The sequence below is a fragment of the Esox lucius genome, chromosome 2 (assembly GCF_011004845.1).
Source record: "Esox lucius isolate fEsoLuc1 chromosome 2, fEsoLuc1.pri, whole genome shotgun sequence".
Classification (NCBI taxonomy): domain Eukaryota; kingdom Metazoa; phylum Chordata; class Actinopteri; order Esociformes; family Esocidae; genus Esox; species Esox lucius.
The window spans coordinates 9,488,007-9,509,397 of NC_047570.1; the positions used below are offsets into that span (position 1 = coordinate 9,488,007).

The 21,391-nt window shown below is 41.4% G+C and overlaps 1 protein-coding gene across 2 annotated transcripts; it reads right to left on the reverse strand.

The window, feature by feature from the left end:
• Positions 1–84: 84 nt before the first annotated feature.
• On the reverse strand, positions 85–18,819 carry mylk3 (myosin light chain kinase 3). Of its 2 annotated transcripts, XM_010897757.5 has the most exons (14): positions 18,480–18,494; positions 13,550–14,248; positions 11,777–11,870; positions 10,611–10,902; positions 6,847–7,346; positions 6,567–6,672; positions 5,409–5,502; positions 4,724–4,833; positions 4,410–4,551; positions 4,241–4,311; positions 3,687–3,815; positions 2,873–3,025; positions 1,825–1,960; positions 85–1,691 (listed from the first exon to the last, which is right to left on the reverse strand). In XM_010897757.5, exons 2-14 carry the CDS (start codon positions 14,084–14,086, stop codon positions 1,617–1,619), a joined length of 2,439 nt encoding a protein of 812 aa, XP_010896059.2. In that variant the 5' UTR covers positions 14,087–14,248; positions 18,480–18,494; the 3' UTR covers positions 85–1,616. The 2 variants fall into 2 exon arrangements, with proteins under 2 accessions (XP_010896059.2, XP_019909763.2); XM_020054204.3 differs by lacking the exon at positions 13,550–14,248 and having other exon boundaries at positions 18,480–18,819.
• Positions 18,820–21,391: the final 2,572 nt, after the last annotated feature.

The window sequence follows — 21,391 nt, forward strand, 5'->3', positions numbered from 1 at the left end:
TGAGTGATGCACAATCTTGTCATTATGTTGAACTCTTTCACCTAGCTGCAGGTTTTATGGAGACAATATCTTTAACAGACTGGGTCATTGTTTTTGCTTTTAATAAATATTTTTCAGCTAGTTTAGTTATTCTTCTTCAAAACACAAAGGTGGGGGGCATTGAAGTCACGTGATAAGGGCAGAGTACAGTCAGGTTGTGTTCCATTCAAAGCCTTCATAGAAGGAAAAAGTAATGTGGTGACAAGGTGGTCTAGTTCTAATACTGCATTCAACATACTGGACTCAACAAAAAATATATGGTGTTTATAGTGCCCTTGTGATTACAACTTGATGTCAAAACAATTACACTAGCAATTTAAACAGTTTTGTCATTAATTACAGTTACATGAAGTAGTACCTGCTGAAAGCTCACAGTGACCCACAGTTGTATGGTGAGTAGAAACATCACCCACAAGAAGACTGCACATAACTGTGTACTGAAGCGTAACATAAACACTATATTACATTTCCATCGATGCCAGACATGGAGATTGTGTTCTGTCCTGATGCCTCTGTCCAACATCCAAACAGGAACACAAAAACAGATCAACAGTTCTATATAAATTACATTGTCCTTGTTTCTTTTTTACATCAATATTATACATTTCCAAATTCCATTTTGAGTGATGGCAATTCAATGAACTATGCCAGTGTTTCTCAATCCTGGTCCTGGGGCCCCCAAGGAGTACACATACGTTTTTGCCCTACTACTCACACCTGATTCAGATTAAAGACTTGAGGATAGGTTGATCATGTCAATCAAGTGTGTAAGTGGTATGGTGACAATTGAATCTTGAGTGCTAGGACAAAAGCATTCATGCCTTGTGGTCCCCAGGAAAACTATGCATTAAATGGAGATAAATAGCCTATAAAATACATCAGTGCATCTCAATCCTCTCCTGGGGAAGAAGTTTGATAACCAACTGGGTACAGGGTTCGCTTAGAAAGAGAGTGCAATTACATTGACTGGTAATGAAATGATCACGACTACAGCACAATAATTATGATTGTAATCTTCAACTGAGTCCAACTGGCTAAATGTTAGTAAAATGCCATTTGAATAATTGCTCACTCAAAGCAATGCATTTTTAGTGTTTCATTCCAGAATAAGTGCTCCCAGCCTAGGACCTAGGCAACCCTTTGGGTCTGTTGTAGCTGTGCTGTCAAGAGTTCACCAAGTCTAAACAGGCATCACACTGGATTTTAACTTCAGATATTGAGATGTTTCTTCTCCAATAACATTATCCTCCCAGAAGGTCCTTTGTCGAAAATTAGTTGCATATAGTTAATAGAAATACAGCATGAAACAAGTCTAACCCTTTCAGAAGAAAATGCCCCCCTCACCCCCAGCATAAAACAAGTGTCCCCCTTTGGGAAGAAAATGCCCCCCTCACCCCCAGCATAAAACAAGTGTCCCCCTTTCAGAAGAAAATGCCCCCCTCACCCCCAGCATAAAACAAGTGTCGCCCTTTGGGAAGAAAATGCCCGCTTCGCCCCGAACTGATCATTGTTTGGCACCTGCTCTGTTTCGAAAGACAGCCACTTCTAGGATTTTACAGCAGTCTCCTCAACACAAACTATACAGAGTTTGTGGGACGATCTTGGCGAAATCTCTTCAGCCTGTTGGCTGCAGTAACGACATAAAAATGTTTCTGAAAGGAAGAAGAACAATTCCATTTACATCGGTTTCTTGGTGAAAATATTTTAACAACTCCAACACAAATGCAATTGACCTCTTGAACCACATAATTCATGTGAGCACGAGTGACAGCAGTCAGTCCGTACCTTCCACTTCCTGTGAGCGGCCAGGTAGCGTTGGAGCTTGACTTGGGACTTGAGCCTCACCCGGTGAAATTTGGCCTTATCCTCCAGGTTGTTCAGCCAGGTGTGCTTCATGCACCCAGTCGCACTGAGCCTACTGCTGCAATTTAGACACACAGGAAAATGGCGTCAACACACACACACTTTTCTACAGACGTTCCTCAAAATGATTTGTTGACTCCAAATACACACACGTTGGACATTTTCCCAAACTCAAAACCACAATAATTTCCACGCAGCTGGCGATATGGTGCAAAAGACAATTCTGCGTAACTTATGACTCATATCATACTGGCAACCTGTCATCAGACAGCTGCTGCTAATAGCAGGGATGTGCCCATACCCAGAAAGAGAGGTAGTCTGTGAAGAGATACTGGATGAGCAGAGCATTGTCTGACGGTGGGCGTGTAACTCAACTGAGAGCCCCGATTAGGAATTAACAGATTGTTAACAATGACACAACACAGAAAGAACAACAAGGTCCCAAATATCGAGTGTTGTCATTTCCTGTCAGCCACCTGCCAGTTGATCAGTGAACAGAGGGATCTGGGATCACAACTTTAATCACAGTTCATGTGACTCATGTAGTAGACTTTCTTCTGACCTGCCATATCCTTGGATAGATATCATGGCAACATTACAAATATATGCACCAGATAACCCTTTTAGACAATGGGCCAAATTAATCATCAAGAGTCAGGTTATGATTCAGTGGCAAATGTGCTGCATTTAGGTTGTGATTTCAATGACTTACGCAAAAAACAAACTTTCTCGTTTGAAGAAATTAGTTAAAATAAGAGAATGGATTCTGCTGGTATGAAAAAATATGTATTTTTACTGTTTTTAATAGCAATAACCCTTTGGGTTCTTAAAATGTGAAAAATATTCAGTGGGTTAGGGCAGTATCCACACACTCTACATTGCCATGTCTATAAGTATAGCCCCCAGCATGATATGCTGGCCATATTGTACCTCACTAATTCATGGAACCTGAATTACAAGGAAGACATACCATTTAGCTGGTATTAGCAGTCTGGAAATGAAGTCCTTAGCCTCTTCGGAGACAAGCTCAAATGCATCTGAATCAAAATCCCAGTTGGCATGAAGGATGTTGCTCATTGTCTCTGCATCATTGTCCCCCAGGAATGGAGACAGGCCACTCAGACTAATAAAGCAGTGAGATATATTGGGTTAGTCATGTTTTCATTCAGTGTCCAGTCCACTGTAATTTATGGAAAAGAAAAAACTTTCCCAGTCATGACATAGAGCTCTCCCTCAGTGCCCGGTTGCACTGAACTGAAAAGGACACACCCGGTAGAATGTGAATATATACAGTAGTTTGAGAAGAGGTAAAAAAAAATACCATGGGAAATGGTTATGACGTTTCAGCGTGCCACACCCCAGAGAAATTGAAACGAAAACAACACGGACACATTAATACTTGCTAAAAATAGAATAGAATAATTGAACTAGCAGCATGGAGTGTGGAACAGCCACACATTGTCATTTTGGGGCGAGCCCTTGCCAAATCTCTGCGGACACCTGTCATGTCATTAGCATTAATTGAAGTCCTGAGAAAAGCCAGGATCTCAACTGGGACGTATACAGTTTATTCAGGGCCAGCTATTGGTTATGAAGTCATGGCTGGGCAACGCAAGTGTGAGTGACAAGGCCAAGGTGCGTTTAGCGATGGATTGCAAGCATGCTAGCATTGGCTAGGATACCACTGGGTTGACCCTTTTACAACAGATCATCATGTTACATGATACGACTGATGTTGCTGCCTAGCAGAGGTGTGTGTGTGTGTGTGTATGTGTGATACTCACAGCATATATGTTATGACTCCCACACTCCACATATCTGTTGGGAATGAGACAAAGTCATAGTTGACGACTTCTGGAGCCAGAAATTCAGGGGTGCCAAAATTGACCTTTAGTTTCTCTCTAGGTCTGTACCTGAGGGGAGAGGAGCTGATCTGAATTATGGGTAAATTAATACAATATCACAAGACTCCCAACATATAGGTTATTACTAAACCAAAACCATAATTTAATTTAATTTTGAAAAAATAAGACTAATGAAAGATGAAGTTCTGATTTTAAAAATGTTGTTTGGTTACAGAAAAAATGCTGACTCTTTACTTATGTAAATGTGTGAATTCTCCTTTAAAGATTTTACTTCAGTTTAATAAATAGTTTTGTTTTCATATCTGTACTATAAACCTTGCAGCAAACAAAATTGACTACTGGGTCACTGTTGCCATGGCTACTGCAATGGATTTGTATGGATTTCACTCAAATCATAATGACAAGAATGTATTGAATGAGGCTAGTATATAAAAATGATGTACCCTGAGCAGAGAAAATAATGAGAACCTTACTTTCTCGCCAGACCAAAGTCAATGATCTTGATCTGATTTCCAGTGGAGTTTACACACAGAATGTTCTCAGGCTGATAGGAAATATAGAGAGAATGTAAGAACCCCATCACCAGTGTGATATGTAATGTAGTTTCTGAAATCTATTCTATTTATATTATAAGGCTTTTACCTTGAGGTCTAAATGGAGAATGTATTGCTGATGGAGGTACTGTACCCCCTGACAGATCTGCCTCATAAACACAATGGCATCCAGCTCTGTCAGATGGTAGTTCTCATCAACGATTCGGTCAAACAACTCCCCACCTTCCACACTGCAAACACAGAGAGCCGGTCACTGCTGCAGAAGTAATATTGTAGCAAAGAAGAGCTGAGGAAATTAACTTCTTCCACAAAAAGAAATGTTTTATGAACTGGAACAGTGTTTGTTGTCTCAAATAAAAGGCAGATGAGGGACATTTCTTTACACTTAGAACAACAACTTACTACTCCATAATAAGCGTAAGATTTGTCCGTGACTCAAAGGCATCGTAAAGCTGAATCAGATTTACGTGGTTTAGTTGGTTCATAACTCCAATTTCATTCTTCACTTCATCCTTTCACCCCAGAAAAAGAATGAGAAACAGAAAGAGAGAGAGATAAGTGGTGGATAGGAAGATAAAAGGAAAGAATTGAGGCCTCTCAACCTTGACAAAAGGGAAAGTTATGCATTAAAACCACTCTGTAGCGTATTAATGTCTGGCACAATTCTAAATAAAAAATGTGCAGTTTTGGTCAAACATACACTCCCGTCATTTCCTCCTTTTACTAAAGTGTCTCATACTCCCAAATCGATGTATTTTACACATAAATAAATACAGGCTTCCAGTACTACATGCCAACTTCTTACAAGTCATGAAAAGTAGAGTTCAAATGGTTTTCAATGTGAGTATGGTGATTAACAAGTGTAATAGGAGTTACCAGTTGAAGCCTAAGGATGTGAAATCGATCTGGAATGGGGCTATGGTGGATTTTGGGTAGGAGAAGAGAGTCGGGCGCGTGAGCATCTCTTTAAGCTGCGGTTGGAGAATTGCTCACATAGAACCTCATAAATAAACTTGACAGGAACATAGAAAGGTCAGGGGTGTTGGGAACGATAGAGAGTGAGGTCTGTTGTTGAATATCCACTTACTCTTTCCCTCATCCCCTTGACTTTGATGATCTTTGCGGCAAGGGTTAGGCCAGACGACAGCTCTGCACACTTATGGACCTGCCCAAAACGTCCCCTGTGGAAGCACAATGGTAATTGCTTGTAGTTACTATATACTCATGCAAAGACAACATGAGTAAACACTTAGATTTTGTTCAAACGTCCTAGATGCACATGCATATTTATGGCAATATTTTCTAAATGGGTGCTGCAGGGGGTTGAGAACAATGCTAGACCTCAATGCTACATCCAACCAAAGCAGTGACCAATGGTTTCCAACTCTGGTTCTTCAGAACGTCCAAGAGTACATATTTCAATGGAAGCCTCAGACAACCCTGATTCAAACTTGTCAACTTACAATCAGTGGGTTAAATTGGGTATGTTGGTCCGAAGCTAGCTACAACAATGAAGTGTGGTGTGGAGGGGGTACTTGAGTACCAGGAGTTGGAAACCCCTTGCAAAGTCCCAGAAGCACTCAACCTTGAGGGGTGTCCTTTGACCTCAGTCAGGGCTTTGCAGAAATACTCAAATGACATGTTTTCGTTCTCTGGTTTCATTGGAAGTGTACAAAGCCAAATTCTTTATGTAGGGAGAGGGCAGTTGTACTTTAAATGGGCCACGGCAATTAAAAAAAAAAGGCCTTATGCAAATGGCCACTCAACACCTTCCCGAAATAAACCCAGTTCATGACAAGTATAAAAGAAGCCAGGGCTTATTTGCAGACTCTGTGAGGGATTAGCCATGTCTCTGGTGCCAGTTGTTCAGCCCTGCTGCTGATATGTGTTATCTCTCTTCCTGGTCTGTCCATTGCATGCTATCATGCTATACTAAACACTGTCAGCCTGTTAACCCTGGTTATCGCTGCGCCAGTTTACCTCAGCTGAGGCGACCGCCTCTTCTTGTTTTAGCTACATTGCTATTGTAAGGCAACGTAAATTAGGTAGATGCCAACTTGACTTTTATTGACATCAGTAGGTTAAAAATAACATTTAGTTATTTTTAACCTATTGATTAATACAACTTAAGTCACTTATATTTGTTGGGTAATGATAGGGGCAGTAAAATATGCAAAACCAAAATCTGAATGTCTTTGTACCATCATATCATTTTTTGGGGGTGGATTAAGAAATAAGGGCTCACCCTCCGAGAACCTCGTTAGGCTTTACAGCATAATACGTTCCCATCGGAACCTGCTTGGCACTAACAATGCGGTGCTCAAACGGAGCGGGCAAAGGTGGGCAGTCATCTGGAAGGGAAGACAATAGTATGATTTATTATCTGCTTGGTGATATGGGTAATAATCTGTGGACATTCCAGAGGACTGACAGACCATGAGGAACATGTAACATGTTGCATTTCACCCAATAACACACTTGTGCAATTCATATTGTGTTAAAAATGACAGTAATACTGCCCATACCTATGACTAATTGCGGTGCTTCTAAAGCCGCCTCTTGTGCTGTTGCTGCAGGGTTTTTAACATCTAAAGAGGGAGGCGGCTGAGGGAAAACAGGTTCTGCAGAGTCTTTCAGTGTCTTAGACACTGGTTGAGGGGGAAGGGTTTTATGCGGCTTTGCGGCTGCCACAGGGTTAGCCTGACAACCGAGTTTTGCTTGCTCCGGTTTGGTGACCAAAGTCAGTGGGCTTGTTCGTTTACTGCTGTCTGAGGTCCGTGGTTTTACGATGACAGCGGGCTCCCGGGCACTGACTGAAGCCTTTGTAGGGTCCTGTTTATGAAGAGCACCCTCCTCCTTGGAAAGAAGGGGGACACTTAAAGGGGCCTGCTCCAGCAGTTGGTCCCGCTGTTGCTCCTCAGTCGGGGAGGTAGGTGATTGAGATCCAGTGGGTTTTGGAACGTCTTTCTTCTTGACTTCGGTATCTAACTCAGTACCCAACGAAATCACGGTCACATCAGAAGTCCTAAAAAAACAGTAACATTACAATACAGTCAACATACCATGAACAAAATTACGTTTAGGCATGGTTAATGCCTGAGAGGACATGCACTATTTTGAAATAGCCATTTGGGTGCAACTTGTCTGTAGTTGCACCCAAATGGTGACTGTCACATTCATCAAGAGGGATAAGCCAATTAATTATACTTGTCAATCAATCAAATCAATCAATCAAATGTATTTTTACAGCAGCAGTTGTCACAAAGTGCTTTTACAAAACACCCGCCCTTAAACCCCAAGGAGCAAACAACAGTAGTGTTCAATTTCAGTGACTAGGAAAAACTCCCTAAGAAGGCAGAAATTTAGGAAGAAACCTAGAGAGGAACCAGGCTCAGAGGGGTGACCGGTCCTTTTCTGGCTGTGCCGGGTGAACATCCAGCTCTGTAAAAAATTAAGAGACCACTGCAACTTTTTCTTTCCTTTCCAAAAAAGTCAAACTGCAAATTGAACGCTTCTGTTCCTCACTCAAAACTTTGCTTTTCAACTTTTTTGAAAAGGTGCAGTGGTCTCTTAATTTTTTCCTAAACTGTATTAAGAGTACAAATTGTAATAATTAATAAATGCATGTGGGCTGAGTCCAGAGTCTATTTAAACCTAGTCCAGGTCGGAAGCATGACCAGATGGACAAGGAAAGGGACAACGCGGGGGGGTCAGCAGATTGGCAGCTGAAATCGTTAGGTATTGTCTTGATCTGCAACACAACCAGGGAGTTGAATTATACAGTGGGGAGAACAAGTATTTGATACCCCGCTGATTTTGCAGGTTTTCCTACTGTGCAAGTAGAGGTCTATTTTTATCATAGGTACACTTCAAATGTGAGAGACGGAATCTAAAACAAAAATCCACAAAATCACATTGTATGATTTCTAAATCATTAATTAGCATTTTATTGCATGACATAAGTATTTGATCACCTACCAACCAGTAAGAATTCTGGCTCTCACAGACCTGTTCGTTTTTCTTTAAGAAGCTCTCCTGTTCTCCACTCATTACCTGTATTAAATGCACCTGTTTGAACTCGTTATCTGTATAAAAGACACCTGTCCACACACTCAATCCAACAGACTCCAACCTCTCCACAATGGCCAAGACCAGAGAGCTGTGTAAGGACATTAAGGTTAAAACTGTAGACCTGCACAAGGCTGGGATGGGCTACAAGACAATAAGCAAGCAGCTTGGTGAGAAGGCAACAACTGTTGGCGCAATTATTAGAAAATGGAAGAAGTTCAAGATGACGGTCAATCTCCCTCGGTCTGGGGCTCCATGCAAGATCTCACTTCGTGGGGCATCAATGATCATGAGGAAGGTGAGGGATCAGCCCAGAATTACACGGCAGGACCTGGTCAATGACCTGAAGAGAGCTGGGACCACATTCTCAAAGAAAACTATTAGTAACACACAACACCGTCATGGATTAAAATCCTGCAGCGCACGCAAGGTCCCCCTGCTCAAACCAGCGCATTTCCAGGCCCAACTGAAGTTTGCCAATGACCATCTGGATGATCCAGAGGAGGAATGGGAGAAGGTCATGTGGTCTGATGAGACAAAAATAGAGCTTTTTGGTCGAAACTCCACTCACCGTGTTTGGAGGAAGAAGAAGGAGTACAACCCCAAGAACACCGTCCCAACCATGAAGCATGAAGGTGGAAAGATCGTTCTTTGGGGATGCTTTTCTGCAAAGGGGACAGGACGACTGCACCGTATTGAGGGGAGGATGGATGGGGCCATGTATCACGAGATCTTGGCCAACAACCGCCTTCCCTCAGTAAGAGCATTGAAGATGGGTCGTGGCTGGGTCTTCCAGCATGACAACGACCCGAAACCCACAGCCAGGGCAACTAAGGAGTGGCTCCGTAAGAAGCATCTCAAGGTCCTGGCCTAGCCAGTCTCCAGACCTGAACCCAATAGAAAATCTTTGGAGGGAGCTGAAAGTCTGTATTGCCTAGTGACAGCCCCAAAACCTGAAGGATCTGGAGAAGGTCTGTATGGAGGAGTGGGCCAAAATCCATGCTGCAGTGTGTGCAAACCTGGTCAAGAACTACAGGAAACGTATGATCTCTCTAATTGCAAACAAAGGTTTCTGTACCAAATATTAAGTTCTTCTTTTCTGATGTATCAAATACTTATGTCATGCAATAAAATGCAAATTAATTACTTAAAAATCATACAATGTGATTTTCTGGATTTTTGTTTTAGATTCCGTCACTCGCAGAGTACCTATGATAAAAATCCCACTACATGCTTTGTATTGTATGTGGGGTGGGGAGTCGGAGTCAAGATTTCCACTCTTTTCTACGGTGGTCACACTGACCTGTCTGCAATGATGACCCCCCCCCCCCCTAATTCTACACCCTTGTGTGGCAGTACTTTGCCAGCCATGGCTTCACTCCTGATCAAATAAAACACCTCAGGTGGCAGCATGCATCCATTCAGTTTGTTTAACAACTCATAGAAAGTGCTAGAACAACAAAATGTACAACTTCAATGGCGCTGTCTATATTGTCAAAGAAGCAATAATGGGACAGTACAAAGGAGAGCTCTCTATCATCCTCAATGGGCCACACTTAAAGGTGGTAGGCTCCCTGGCTTAAAGCCTATGTGGAACTTACATTACAGCATTCGTACTGGTGCTCCAGCTGTGATACCTAGCTGGCAATGACGTAGCATCTACACTTTGCTTCTTTTGTTTTTGTATTCTGGCTTGTCCGAGCCTCTGACATCGAACCCCAGGGAATATCCATAGGCAGTGGCAGCGATGCGCAAACCTGCCCAATCCAATTAATCAAACTTGTCAGTCTGATGTTAATAGCCCCCCTTCATGAATTACCACTTAGGCGTTAGGCTGGTAAAACATAGCAACATCAGAAGGACTCATGATTTTCTGTATTCTATTTAGCATGTGCCTCATCATATTGCTCAACGTATTCAAAGTGAGAGCCCACTAGCTCTTGAGAGCCTTTCATTAGAGATGAAAAGGCTGCTGTGGGGTTTAGCTTGAGGGTACTGTATTATCTGCCCCCTGTGTGCTTTTATATATCTTTGCTTTGTTTAGATCCCTTTGATGTAAATTAATGTCCACCTGTCACACTTTCGCTAACCCTGTTGAGAGCAGCGGCGATGCCAATTCATTTTTATTTTCTTACGGAAGTACATCAAAATACAGGGAAGGGACTTAACAAGATGAGGTTGCTCTTTGGTCAACTGTAATCTTCGATTGGCGACGTCCTACCTCCTCAGCTCAGAGACTCTTTCGACGGTGACCTCCTCCTGAGCCACGACCACATCCGGTGCGAAGGTCTGGACTCTGGTGAGCTCTCTGCTTTTTAAAGTGACCTCTTTGGGCTTGCGAGAGCCTTTGACACCACCGTCGCCGCCGGTAGGTAAGGCTTCGCCCTGCTCTGTTGAGAAGTTGACTGCGGGGCCCTCTGAGAGTCTGCAGGGATCAGGAGGAGCTTGTGAGCCCAGTCCATAGTCTGTGTCCTTCTCATCCTCTACGGGAAGCTCTACCGCCCTCTGGTCATCTGTAGGAGAACAACGGAAATGCTAGAAGAAATTTGCTCAAGTGAAGACCCATTAGTTAATCGAATCTCCACCCACTCGCATGAGTTTTGCATAAAAGATCTAAGCAATTTCTGCCTACTGCATTTTCAGTAAATTGTCAAACTTGAAAGTCCCGGGTGGCACTGGGATGCAAAGCACTGCATCGCAAGGTTGAGGTACCCATTAAAGTCTATGTTTGAGGCTTAACTGTGCTGTATGGGCGGTTTATATTGATCAGCATTGCCCTTTGTGGGGAGACGTATCAACTGTTGGGATTTCTGTGACAGCAGTGGTGTAAAGGGATTTCTGTGACTGTAGTAGTGTAAAGGGATTTCTGTGACTGTAGTAGTGTAAAGGGATTTCTGTGACTGTAGTGACACCCTCATGTGGGTCAGGCAAAGCTAACTGAGGTTGTAAGTCAAGAAAAAAGGACCAAAGGTTTTTATTACTTAATGAAACTTTGGCAAATGGTGAATTCTGTTTTGAAATCTGTGAGGAAAATGGCAAAATGCTGCCAAGTTCCATCGCCCTCCATAAGCTTCCACTGCCCAAACATCGAGATGACTCCCTCAGTTGAGTGTAGAAACAAGAATCTTACACAGATTTATAAATGTGGGGGGCTGTCTGACTTCACATGCAGTCATACTGCAAATGGCCTGGCTTGAAGAGGAATTTGTACAGAAGCAGAATGACATGTTATGATCATCAACTTTCCTGAGCCCATTGGGAGTTGCCGTGATTAAACAAGGAAAGTAATGTATTTTTGTGAGGAATTAAAAATTAAAATAGCTACTATAACACTGACTGAGCAAGATGCAGGCAGCGCCAGATAACGCAGAGGCAAGTCCACCTTACCTGTGGTGATATGTAATTCTTCTTCCTGGACCTCAGTCAACTGGTTGCAGACGGGGACTTTAGGCTTTACTGTGCTATCTTCTGATTTTGTTTTCTGAGAAGAGAAAATCCTTCATACATATTGCTTACCACAGTTGCAACACAATCAGCTGTAATGATTATTCTACAATGCATGTGGTATAGCAGCAAAATACTCTAATTCTCTATGAATGGCATCCTTTGGTATGAGAATCTGCAGTATTGTCTATTTCTATTCTTAATTTTTGCATTATTTCTTTCATTGCCAAATAGGTCCTTAATGTAAAGTCATTATACTGTGACAAATCCATTCTATGATTTCCCCCATCTCAACAACAGAACTCTATTACTTTTTAAAATCCCCATTGGCCTAATGGTGACATCCCTGAACAGTTTAATTTATGTCCTGCAGCTTAGATCAGAAGGATGAATGTATCTTTGCTGTGTCTGGGTGGTTTAATACATCATTCAAAGTATAATTATTAATTTGACCACCTTTAAAGAGATACTCTGTATCTGATTTCTATTGTTGCCCACTAAGCATTCCAAGCAGTTCAGGCCTAAAACATCACAAATGGCTTTCGGGCAGATCTGCTTCCAGAACAAGCGTAAGGACAAAAACACAGTGTAGTTTTTGTTATACTTCTCTAAACCCAAAGAATCTGTAAAGAAGCAAATAGCTAACATTTCTACATAATTTTCACAACTAAAACACCACCTTAATGAATTAGTTATGATTGATGCACAGCCCTTTGAGTATTTATAATGACCTGGTGGACAATTTTTGATATGACAACCGCACATATCTGATGACAGATGCATGCTGGGCCAACTCAGCTGGAATCCCATTTGTTTATACTGAGCCAAGAGTAGCTGAGAGATTCCAGCAGTAAGTGGATCGGGCCTGAAAAGGTCTCAGTGAGATCAGAATATACTGTAGGGTCATGCCTGTGTGGGCAAGGGGCAACTCTGCCCTGATCTGTGTTCACACAGTATTCATTGCTGGCTCTCATTGTGGAGAGTCTGTTCATTATCAGATCAACCCTGATGTTTTTTTAAATGTAACATGACATCTTGTCCACTTTCATGAGACAACAGTCCAATGTTTGGGCTGCATGTTGTATTTAAAACATGTTAATAAAAGCAACACATATACAGATATGTTTTTACAAAAACATTGACATTATTCACACATTCACACGTCATTCCTTCACAAGGCTACTATAGTAGTATAAACACCTTGCATTACAGATTTCAAATGACATTTTTGTGCAGACGCACAACTCATACTTCCTTATTTTGCAAGGTCAAATCCTAAAGATAGTTTTGACCATTTATGGTAGAAAGTAGCAAGTTCTTATTTGAGATTTTTGTTTTTTTAAATCACCAATAATGAAATCCTTTCCTGTGAACACAACGCATGGATAGTTTTCATTTTATACAACAACATAGAAGTGAATGCTAATAAATAGGATGGAAATGGCATACTATTCTGATAACTAATTTAAACTAATATTTCCATTTGAAAGAGCAATTATTTTGAAGAGAAAGTACAAATCCTTACAGCAGTACACCCTGTACTCACTGAAGTGGGCACTGCATGCTTTCCAAAGGTCATATTAAGACATTTACAGTGAACCTGAATCACGGTTTGTGAAGGAAAGGTTAAAACTATAACTCAAAATAAGGACATGGCATTTTGTTCTGAAATGTGCCAGCCTGCAGAACAGACCTCATTTAAACGTGCTCACTGACCTCTTCCTCTCCGCTGTAAAGTAGGCCCTGTTTTCTCCAGGGCACAATGCCTTTCAAGATGAACTCGACTATCTTGGAGCTTTTGAAGACTTCCCCCACGTATCCCCAGAGCTTGTCGGCTGCCGACACAGAGCTCTCAATTCCCTCAATCTTTTCCCTCTGCCATTTGCCCTCCTGCTGCAGGTTTTTCAACAGTGCCACAGTCTCCCCGCATAGCACTCTGACTTCCGAGAACAAGGCCAGATCTCCTCCAGCTCCACGAGAGCCCCTGTCCTTTCTGGACCGGGCCAGGTCCTTCTCCAGCGTCCCCATGCTCTGGCACACCACATCCAGCCTCTTGAGGACCTCGGTCTGGCTGCAGGCTATCTGCTCCACTTTGGCCTCCAACTTGTTCAGCTTGACCTCCATGCCTCCCAGGCAGGTTAGCAAGCTGTTAGTCGGCTTCTTCATGGCTCCAGGAGGGATACCGGTGTTGTCCAATTTACCCCCCTCGTACATCTTGGCGATGCACGTGGCCAATGTCTCCGGTTTGCTCATAGCTTCTAGAAATTCCGCCCGGCGGGGAAACGAGTGTCAGGTGAGACGAGGGAAGCTGCGGTCGTCCGCCGTGCCCCAAGCTGCATCGGATCTATTTGAGTGGAGGGTCCCCGGGTGTCGCGGTCCCTGTTCCATAAAGGCAGCTTTGTCGGACTCCGTCGTCTGAATATGAGACATGACACCACTTAAATAGACACCTCCTCTTCACTATCTTATCTCGCCACTTGTCTGACCCCCCCCCCCACACACTGCGCCCCGTCCGGCCCCCTTCCCCCTTCCCAACGTTTTTATATAGCAGCCACACCATTGCCAAAATTCCAATGGCCGCTTGACGTCAACAAAACATTTAAATTCAACCTCAAAAGGATGCTGTTGACTGGTGGGCATGCAAGGAATTCACTTCACCCTAATGTGATCCCCTTTTGCCAGGATTAAAGAGAGGGAGAGATGTTTGGAAAGGTTGTTGTATTGAAATTATCACCTTGCTTCACCATTCGAAAATACAGGTCGTTGGTTTGTTTTTTGATTGTTGTATTGTACTGTGTTTGTGACAGATGGAGTCAAGTGACACCCTGATAATTTTTTTGTTTCTGGTCCGCTCAGCACAGCTCTTCTTGGTGGGTGACTGTACCACTGCTTCACTCAGAGGAAAGTGACTGGACATTGGCTGACACTTTCCTTTAAAAATAAACCTCTGTAGACGGTGGAATGGCAATAAAGTGCATGCAGGAATCTAACAGTTGCCCTCTCTCTGGTCTACAGTACTCTATATGTTTACTTGGAACATCCTGGAATTTTCTCCCATCACAAATATCAGATTGCAATGATTGTTTGCTGTTTAGACAACTTATGCCTACCTTTTATGACAAATTCAACATGTAACTTTCAGTGGTTTTAACAAGCTGCTTAACACCTTTGTAGACTGTCATGCACAGCAGCTTAAAACTGTGCTCTAAGATCCAATTCAAAGCAGAATCGTCTTTGTAAACATGCAATATAAATCCTTGTTTTAGGATATATATTGCAAAGTGATAACTGATTTAAGACAAAATAAATAACTGCTGGGAATACGTGAACACAAAGCTACAGTGATCCAGAGAGCGGCGGATGGCCTAGAGAACCATCCTGGTAGTACCACCACCTCTTGGGAGTCCCCTAAGCCAAACTTAATGGTCAGAAATGTTAGCTGCATGCTTTCTTTATAAAGCCTTTCCCAGTGAGAGTATAGGCTAGCTCTTCACCCTGGGCCTTTGCCAGGGACCACCCCACTGATATATAACCAGGAATTAGGAATGGAGTTGCAATGGAAATCTGGTGGGATGCTGCCCTGGCAAAGGAATGTGGCCCCGCTCTGGTTTTCCACAAGTTGTTTGTCTGGCTGGGGAATTTCATCACAGTCACCATGGACCACCATAACTTTGTTTATCACCACATGCTAGTTAGCTAGCATCCTAGCTCACCAGAATGTACAGGTTGGCAAAAGCATTGCTCTTAAAGGGATGTATTCTTCCCCCAATGTTGAAACTGGCTGCAATGAAAAACAGGAAGCCATATAAAAGGAGAGGTGATCTGACAGGGAACTGTCCTGAACACCAAGCACACAACAGTAAATTATAGACCTTTGCAGTAAGCATTAGGGACCATTAGAGTTGTCAGTATTTGCACAGCTGCTGTATGAGACTTATATAGCATGTTTACTTGTTAAGTTAAACAACAAGGAGCGATGGCTCTAGGCACTCAACCGTGAAATCAGAGCAGATAGAAGTTGGGAGACCTTTAGATGAAGAAAGTATGTAAACCTGACTGTTCATTGTCCTTTTGACTGGACACAAGCTGCCTGTAAGAATGCTATGACTATCATCTTATCCAAGGTTTACCTGGTGACCCTCTGAAATGACCAAATCTACCTCTCCAACACAGCAACGCTTTGTACTTGTGAGGTCACTGGAGAGGTTATTGTTGGTTTCATCCGGTCCTTTCCATTCAACCCTGTCTCACACCTTTAGCCTATTGTCTACCAAAAGAGAACACTATATGAAAACTTTCTGACATGAAAGCCTCTGCATAGTTTCCACTCTCCCAGCTTGTGGTAACTGGTTTAGTTCCATGTCATGTGATCAAGTTATGTTTGCCATTGACCCACTGATATCTAAATGTATCTTTCCTGACAGGTGTGTACCTCTCTAAATTCTGTCTTCTGGAACATTCTGGAGGCAGGCTCTGCTCATAGCTTTGTAGCTAAACAACATTCTCTGGAATGTATTAGAATCTGAAAGGATATACTGATTTAGCACTGTTTGATTTTTCTCTGTGAATGTTTGTCTATCTTAGTTATCTTGGCAAACAAGAGGAGTCAGTACTTTGATCTGTTTGTTTGTAGATCTATTGATGGAAAGTGTTTATGGCACTGATTGCTCACATTTCTCCACAACCCTTGACATTAAGATAAAGTATCAACCATGAGTTCAACCCATTATTGTGGTTCTGTGGCATTAGTACCACAGGATAGCCTTTTTTACTCATGAATATTGTTCTGGATGCAGATCAGCTCCCAAAGAAAACATTCTGTAATTGGTTTAATCAATAATGAGGGCGGAGCTTGCTTGCAAATTCAAAAGTCCCCCCATCAAACGGGGCTACATGTAGGATTTATATAAGAAATACATTTATAATATAAGAACATTTTCATAATATATCTGCAGTAATATTGGATGATAATTATTGGAAATAAATTGGGGAAAAATAAATTTCAGCACAGCCAAAAATGTGATGCCAAAAATGTGGAATTTCTATTGATCAACAGCAGACATAGTGGCACAAGCCTATTGAAAAAGAATGTTAAAGCATTTCCTCATTGCTAAAATTCTAACCTGTTCACTCATTTCATACAGCAAAACAAGCATTGCATAGCGTAGAGAATCATTGTGCCATTTACATTTTTCTAATAAATTTAGTTTTTATTGCATTTGTAAGCTGGTCACTAAAAGAGGAAGAGAAACATACTTGCACTAGTGCAACGCAGTCTTACAGGGTATGTTTCATTCCATTATAAATAAAAAAATGTATGATATTTTAAGAATTTAGCTAAATATATGATATGTTAGGAATTGGCTAAAATGTATGATATGTTAGGAATTTGCTAAAATGTATGATATAATACAAATATTTGCGTTGCAATACACCTAATTTCCATGAGGAGAATATATTTTAACTTAAAAGTAAAGATTGTTTAGGGTAAAGGTGTAGAGAATGGACAATTACTAAGCCTGTTCGAATGTCCTCTCAAAGCATACAGCCGATATGAAATTAAAGCTCTGCCCTCAACATTTAGTCAACCAATCACATCATGATGAAATACACTAAAGTGCGTTTATCAAAGTGATAACTGATGTCAAATGCCAGCAATAGTATGTTTGTTTGACTTTGTGGTCTAAGTCTTAAGTGAGTGGACTGTATGTCTTGGTCCATTCTTTAGAGGTATCCTCTCAGTCTGTCAACAAGTATAGCTTCCCAGTTGATAGCTGGGACTTGTGTCTGCTCTCAAGCCAGCTGCCAGAGTTAAAGCCATGGATAGCAGATACCTTGTTAATACACATACGGACAGAAATACATACACACACATACAAAGACAAACGCTGCCTCCTTTCCAAGCATTCTGAAAATATTGATTTACTTGACAAGGACCAGAAAAATAAGCACATTTTGAAGAACAAGATATAAGAGTAATAATTAAAAAACGAATCTCCACCTCCAGTTACCATCATCCCATAATCTATAAAAGGCAATAGTAAAAAAGAAAGATATCTAATCTTATAGACTTTGATCCAGCTTTTAAATGTTTATTAAACTAGCACCTATTGCCTATAGCCCATTCTTTGCATGTAGAGAATATTAGTATATGCCAGAATTTGATTGTCATATGCACACAAGCATCAGAAAGCTTGAGATATTTTAGTCCAACTGGCTATAGATTCTTAAAAAGTTAGATGCACATTGATTCTGGATATGTAAAGCAATTTGATATGGTAGAGTCATCTGACTTTGAGGAAGTGAAGCTGTTTGTTCATTTGTTTCTGCTCAGTGATTTTAATGATTTATATTATTTAAGTTAATAAATAATTGAATAACTAATAATGATTTGTGATCATTTGTGTTCTAATAAAATGCAATCACAGATGACGGTATGAAAAGCAAAATAAAACAGAAACCTTTCAGGCATTAATAAAATGTTCCCTAACATCTTATATTAGATACTTATTAGTATTGGTAGGCATCCTCCATCCTCTTGAACTAAATCTGAAATGTCATCCTCAAATCTGATTAAAAAGAATGAGGAAAATAAGACTATCCTGTATAACCTCAGTGAAAAAGGTACGAAAGCCTGGTCTCTTACCGTAAACTTTTGAATGTAGTCAGACACACTGAAACCTCCAGTACGTAGAAGGAGAGTTCTGTAGACAGAGGTCCCCATTCCTTTCTTCCTGCCCAGAGTTAAGAACTACGGATCTCCAGAACAGGGGTTCTGTGACTTTTGGAGAGAGTGAATGGAGGAGCCAGGCCCTCTGGATACTGAAACATAGTTGAAGAGAAAGATGGGTGCTGACAGAGTCAACTCTATCTTATCGTCCGGTGCCTCAGTCCCTGTTGCTGGGTCCCTGTCCCAGCCCGTCCTGATATCAGCCCTGCTCCAACCGCTACGGCCGGCCCGGAGCGAAGAGCACTTCCTGCAGAGAGATAACAGCTGTCTGAGATTAGGCAGGGTATGCAGGAAATTTGAGTGTCCTGTTTTATTAATAGGGGCTCAGATTGGCCTTTTTGTTTTGGACAGTCTCTACGGGGGGTTCTCCTCCCTCTTTCCCTACCAGTGATGATAGGAGGATAATGCTGCTCGGAGGTTAGGAGAGCCCTGTCTCTGTTTTCTCAAGACAGACACCACTGAGGATATTACCAGATCACTCCATCCTGTTTACTCCTGTGTGTATGTGTGTGTGTCTGTGTGTGTGTGTGTTTTTGCCTGTGTGTGCATGTGATCCAGGTCTATGTGTACATGTGGGGACCCGAATTCCCCATCTGTCAAAGACTAATCTTGAAGTTAAGATTTAGAGTTAGAGTCAGGATTAGGGCTAGGGAATTCTGGGTCTGTTCTCAGGTCCCCAGAAGGATAGAAAAAAACATGTTCATTTCTGTAGATTTAATTTCATAGACTGTGTGTTCTTTGTGTGTAATGTGTTCATGGTTGCATGTCAAATTTGCTAAGGGTCTGATCCTACAGAGTTCTTGTTCGGGAAAAAAAGACTTTTTGTGTCACCAACACTCAAATGCAGTGGCATCATGTTGCTGTCCTGAACCTCCCATCCAGGCTGTCTCAGATACAGAGTTACAGAAACCCCCCCTTAGGCTGGCAGCAACAGGGTTTAAGGTGGAATGGAAGTCTGGTGGAATGGAAGTCTGCTCCACCCAGCAACCATCTGCAACCATCTGCCTCCTCAGAACACCTTGTTTACCAGTTAATATATCAAGATATCCTCAGACAGGTGAGGGTGATGTGGTGCCTGTCTGTGACAAGCATCATTTACAAATCAAGGCTATAAAGAATAATATAAGCTGAAGCCCAACACATACATACAAATAAAATACAGTTATAAACAGAATCAGAATGAACTTTAGTTGCTTAATGTCCTTGCTGTGATAGTGCTGCTAGAGGGAGACAACATATAGAAACTGAATACATAAAATATACACAAAGTTAATACTTTATTTACAGTATAGGTGATGATTGGAATATTAGATCATAAGATGAAATATGGCTATGATATGCATGCATGTTTTCATTTCCAGTATCTGTATTTTAGGGAGATGAACAGAGTTTCAGTGTAGAACAGAGCAGCTATTCAGATTACAGTTTAGAATTGGCTTGACATGGTGAGCATAGTCTCATTAGTCTCTATGGAACAGATGGCCGCTCACTGAGACCATCAGCATGGGGGAAAACTGTTCTGGTGGCAGGAGTTTTGGATCATTATTCACCTCTATATCTCTCCTCCTGCTGGAGGATACTTTTGGAAAGGGTCAGGGATGACCTATGACCTATGATTATTAGTATAATCATTATTATCCTTATTATCCAGCTGAAAGGGGAACGTATCTTTGCGTTTTTACGCTGTGACTTTCCCAAACAATCGTTTGGTGGCCTTTTTTAAGTCACCAAAATGAACACAGTACAATTATTGGCGCGTACAATTACTGGTTAGTGAAATCTAACCAAAGTATATTCCCCTTCATATTTCAGGTTTTTAAGTTAACCTGAGTGATTTGGAACACTTAAGTGGTAAGATATGACTTCCTGTTTCACTGGGGTATAATAAAAGAAGTGACACACAGACCCAATTCCAATAGTCATCCATCACTAACAACCAGACTGGAAGAGGACGTGTGTCTGTGATGATGTTTTCCTTTGCTGTTATCTTGGCAAAGGAAGGTTGCACAAAGTATTAAATGAAGGGATGTCAATATATTATTATTATATATTTTTCTTCAACTGATTTACTTAAAGGTAAGATTTTTCTAAATATTTTGAATGAAAGATCAAAATGATAAATAACAGAGAAAACATTTTCATGGCCGTTTTTGCTCCTATTTATCCAGGGTTGCCGTATTACTAGAGGGCACTGAAGTGTCACAAATGTTGAACAAGGCAAAATAATTCAACAGTGAGCAGACCTTATAATATGACTGTGCTGCTTTGTTTCATATTTTTTTGCAATGTAAGGTGTGGCAATAGGGGTGCCTTCAGCACAGTAATGCACAATTGTGCAAGATTGAGAATGCTCAGGATGCATTGTTCTGACTTGTGTAATCAAGGAGAGCTTTCAGATTTTTACCACAGGCCACAGCTGTTCTGAATGTTTAACCTGTAACTTTTTATCCCTTCTATAAAACAAGTATATCACCAGCCCTCGCCAAAAACGTTTGACTTCAAAAGATGGTAGAGCTATATGATCAGACACCAACAACATTGTACTGGGCGCTGCTAATTAATTATATTTCTCCAAAAATGTCATTAAGTGCAAAACATAGCCCTTAAAAACATAGGGCAGATCATTTTATTTAAGTTGCTCACAGTGTTAACATTGCTATTTCTTTTACTTTAAACATCCTAATTAAAACAATGAAAAGCATACTTTAACTTCCTCAATCACGGGTCTGTGAAAATGTACTATACCTACAGAATGTCTGGTAAAATGTTCCAGTCATTTCCATCTACACCCAAGGACAATCATTGTCCATCAATACACGCTTGCTTGT

Excerpts from the sequence above, each read along its gene's own strand:
- mylk3 (XM_010897757.5), bottom strand. The coding sequence starts at position 14,086 with ATGAGCAAACCGGAGACATTGGCCACGTGCATCGCCAAGATGTACGAG. Across the intron at positions 4,834-5,408 it reads TCAAGGGGATGAGGGAAAGA|GATGAAGTGAAGAATGAAAT; the intron begins GTAAGTGGATAT and ends CTGGGGTGAAAG. Across the intron at positions 3,816-4,240 it reads GACTTTGGTCTGGCGAGAAA|GTACAGACCTAGAGAGAAAC; the intron begins GTAAGGTTCTCA and ends CTCTCCCCTCAG.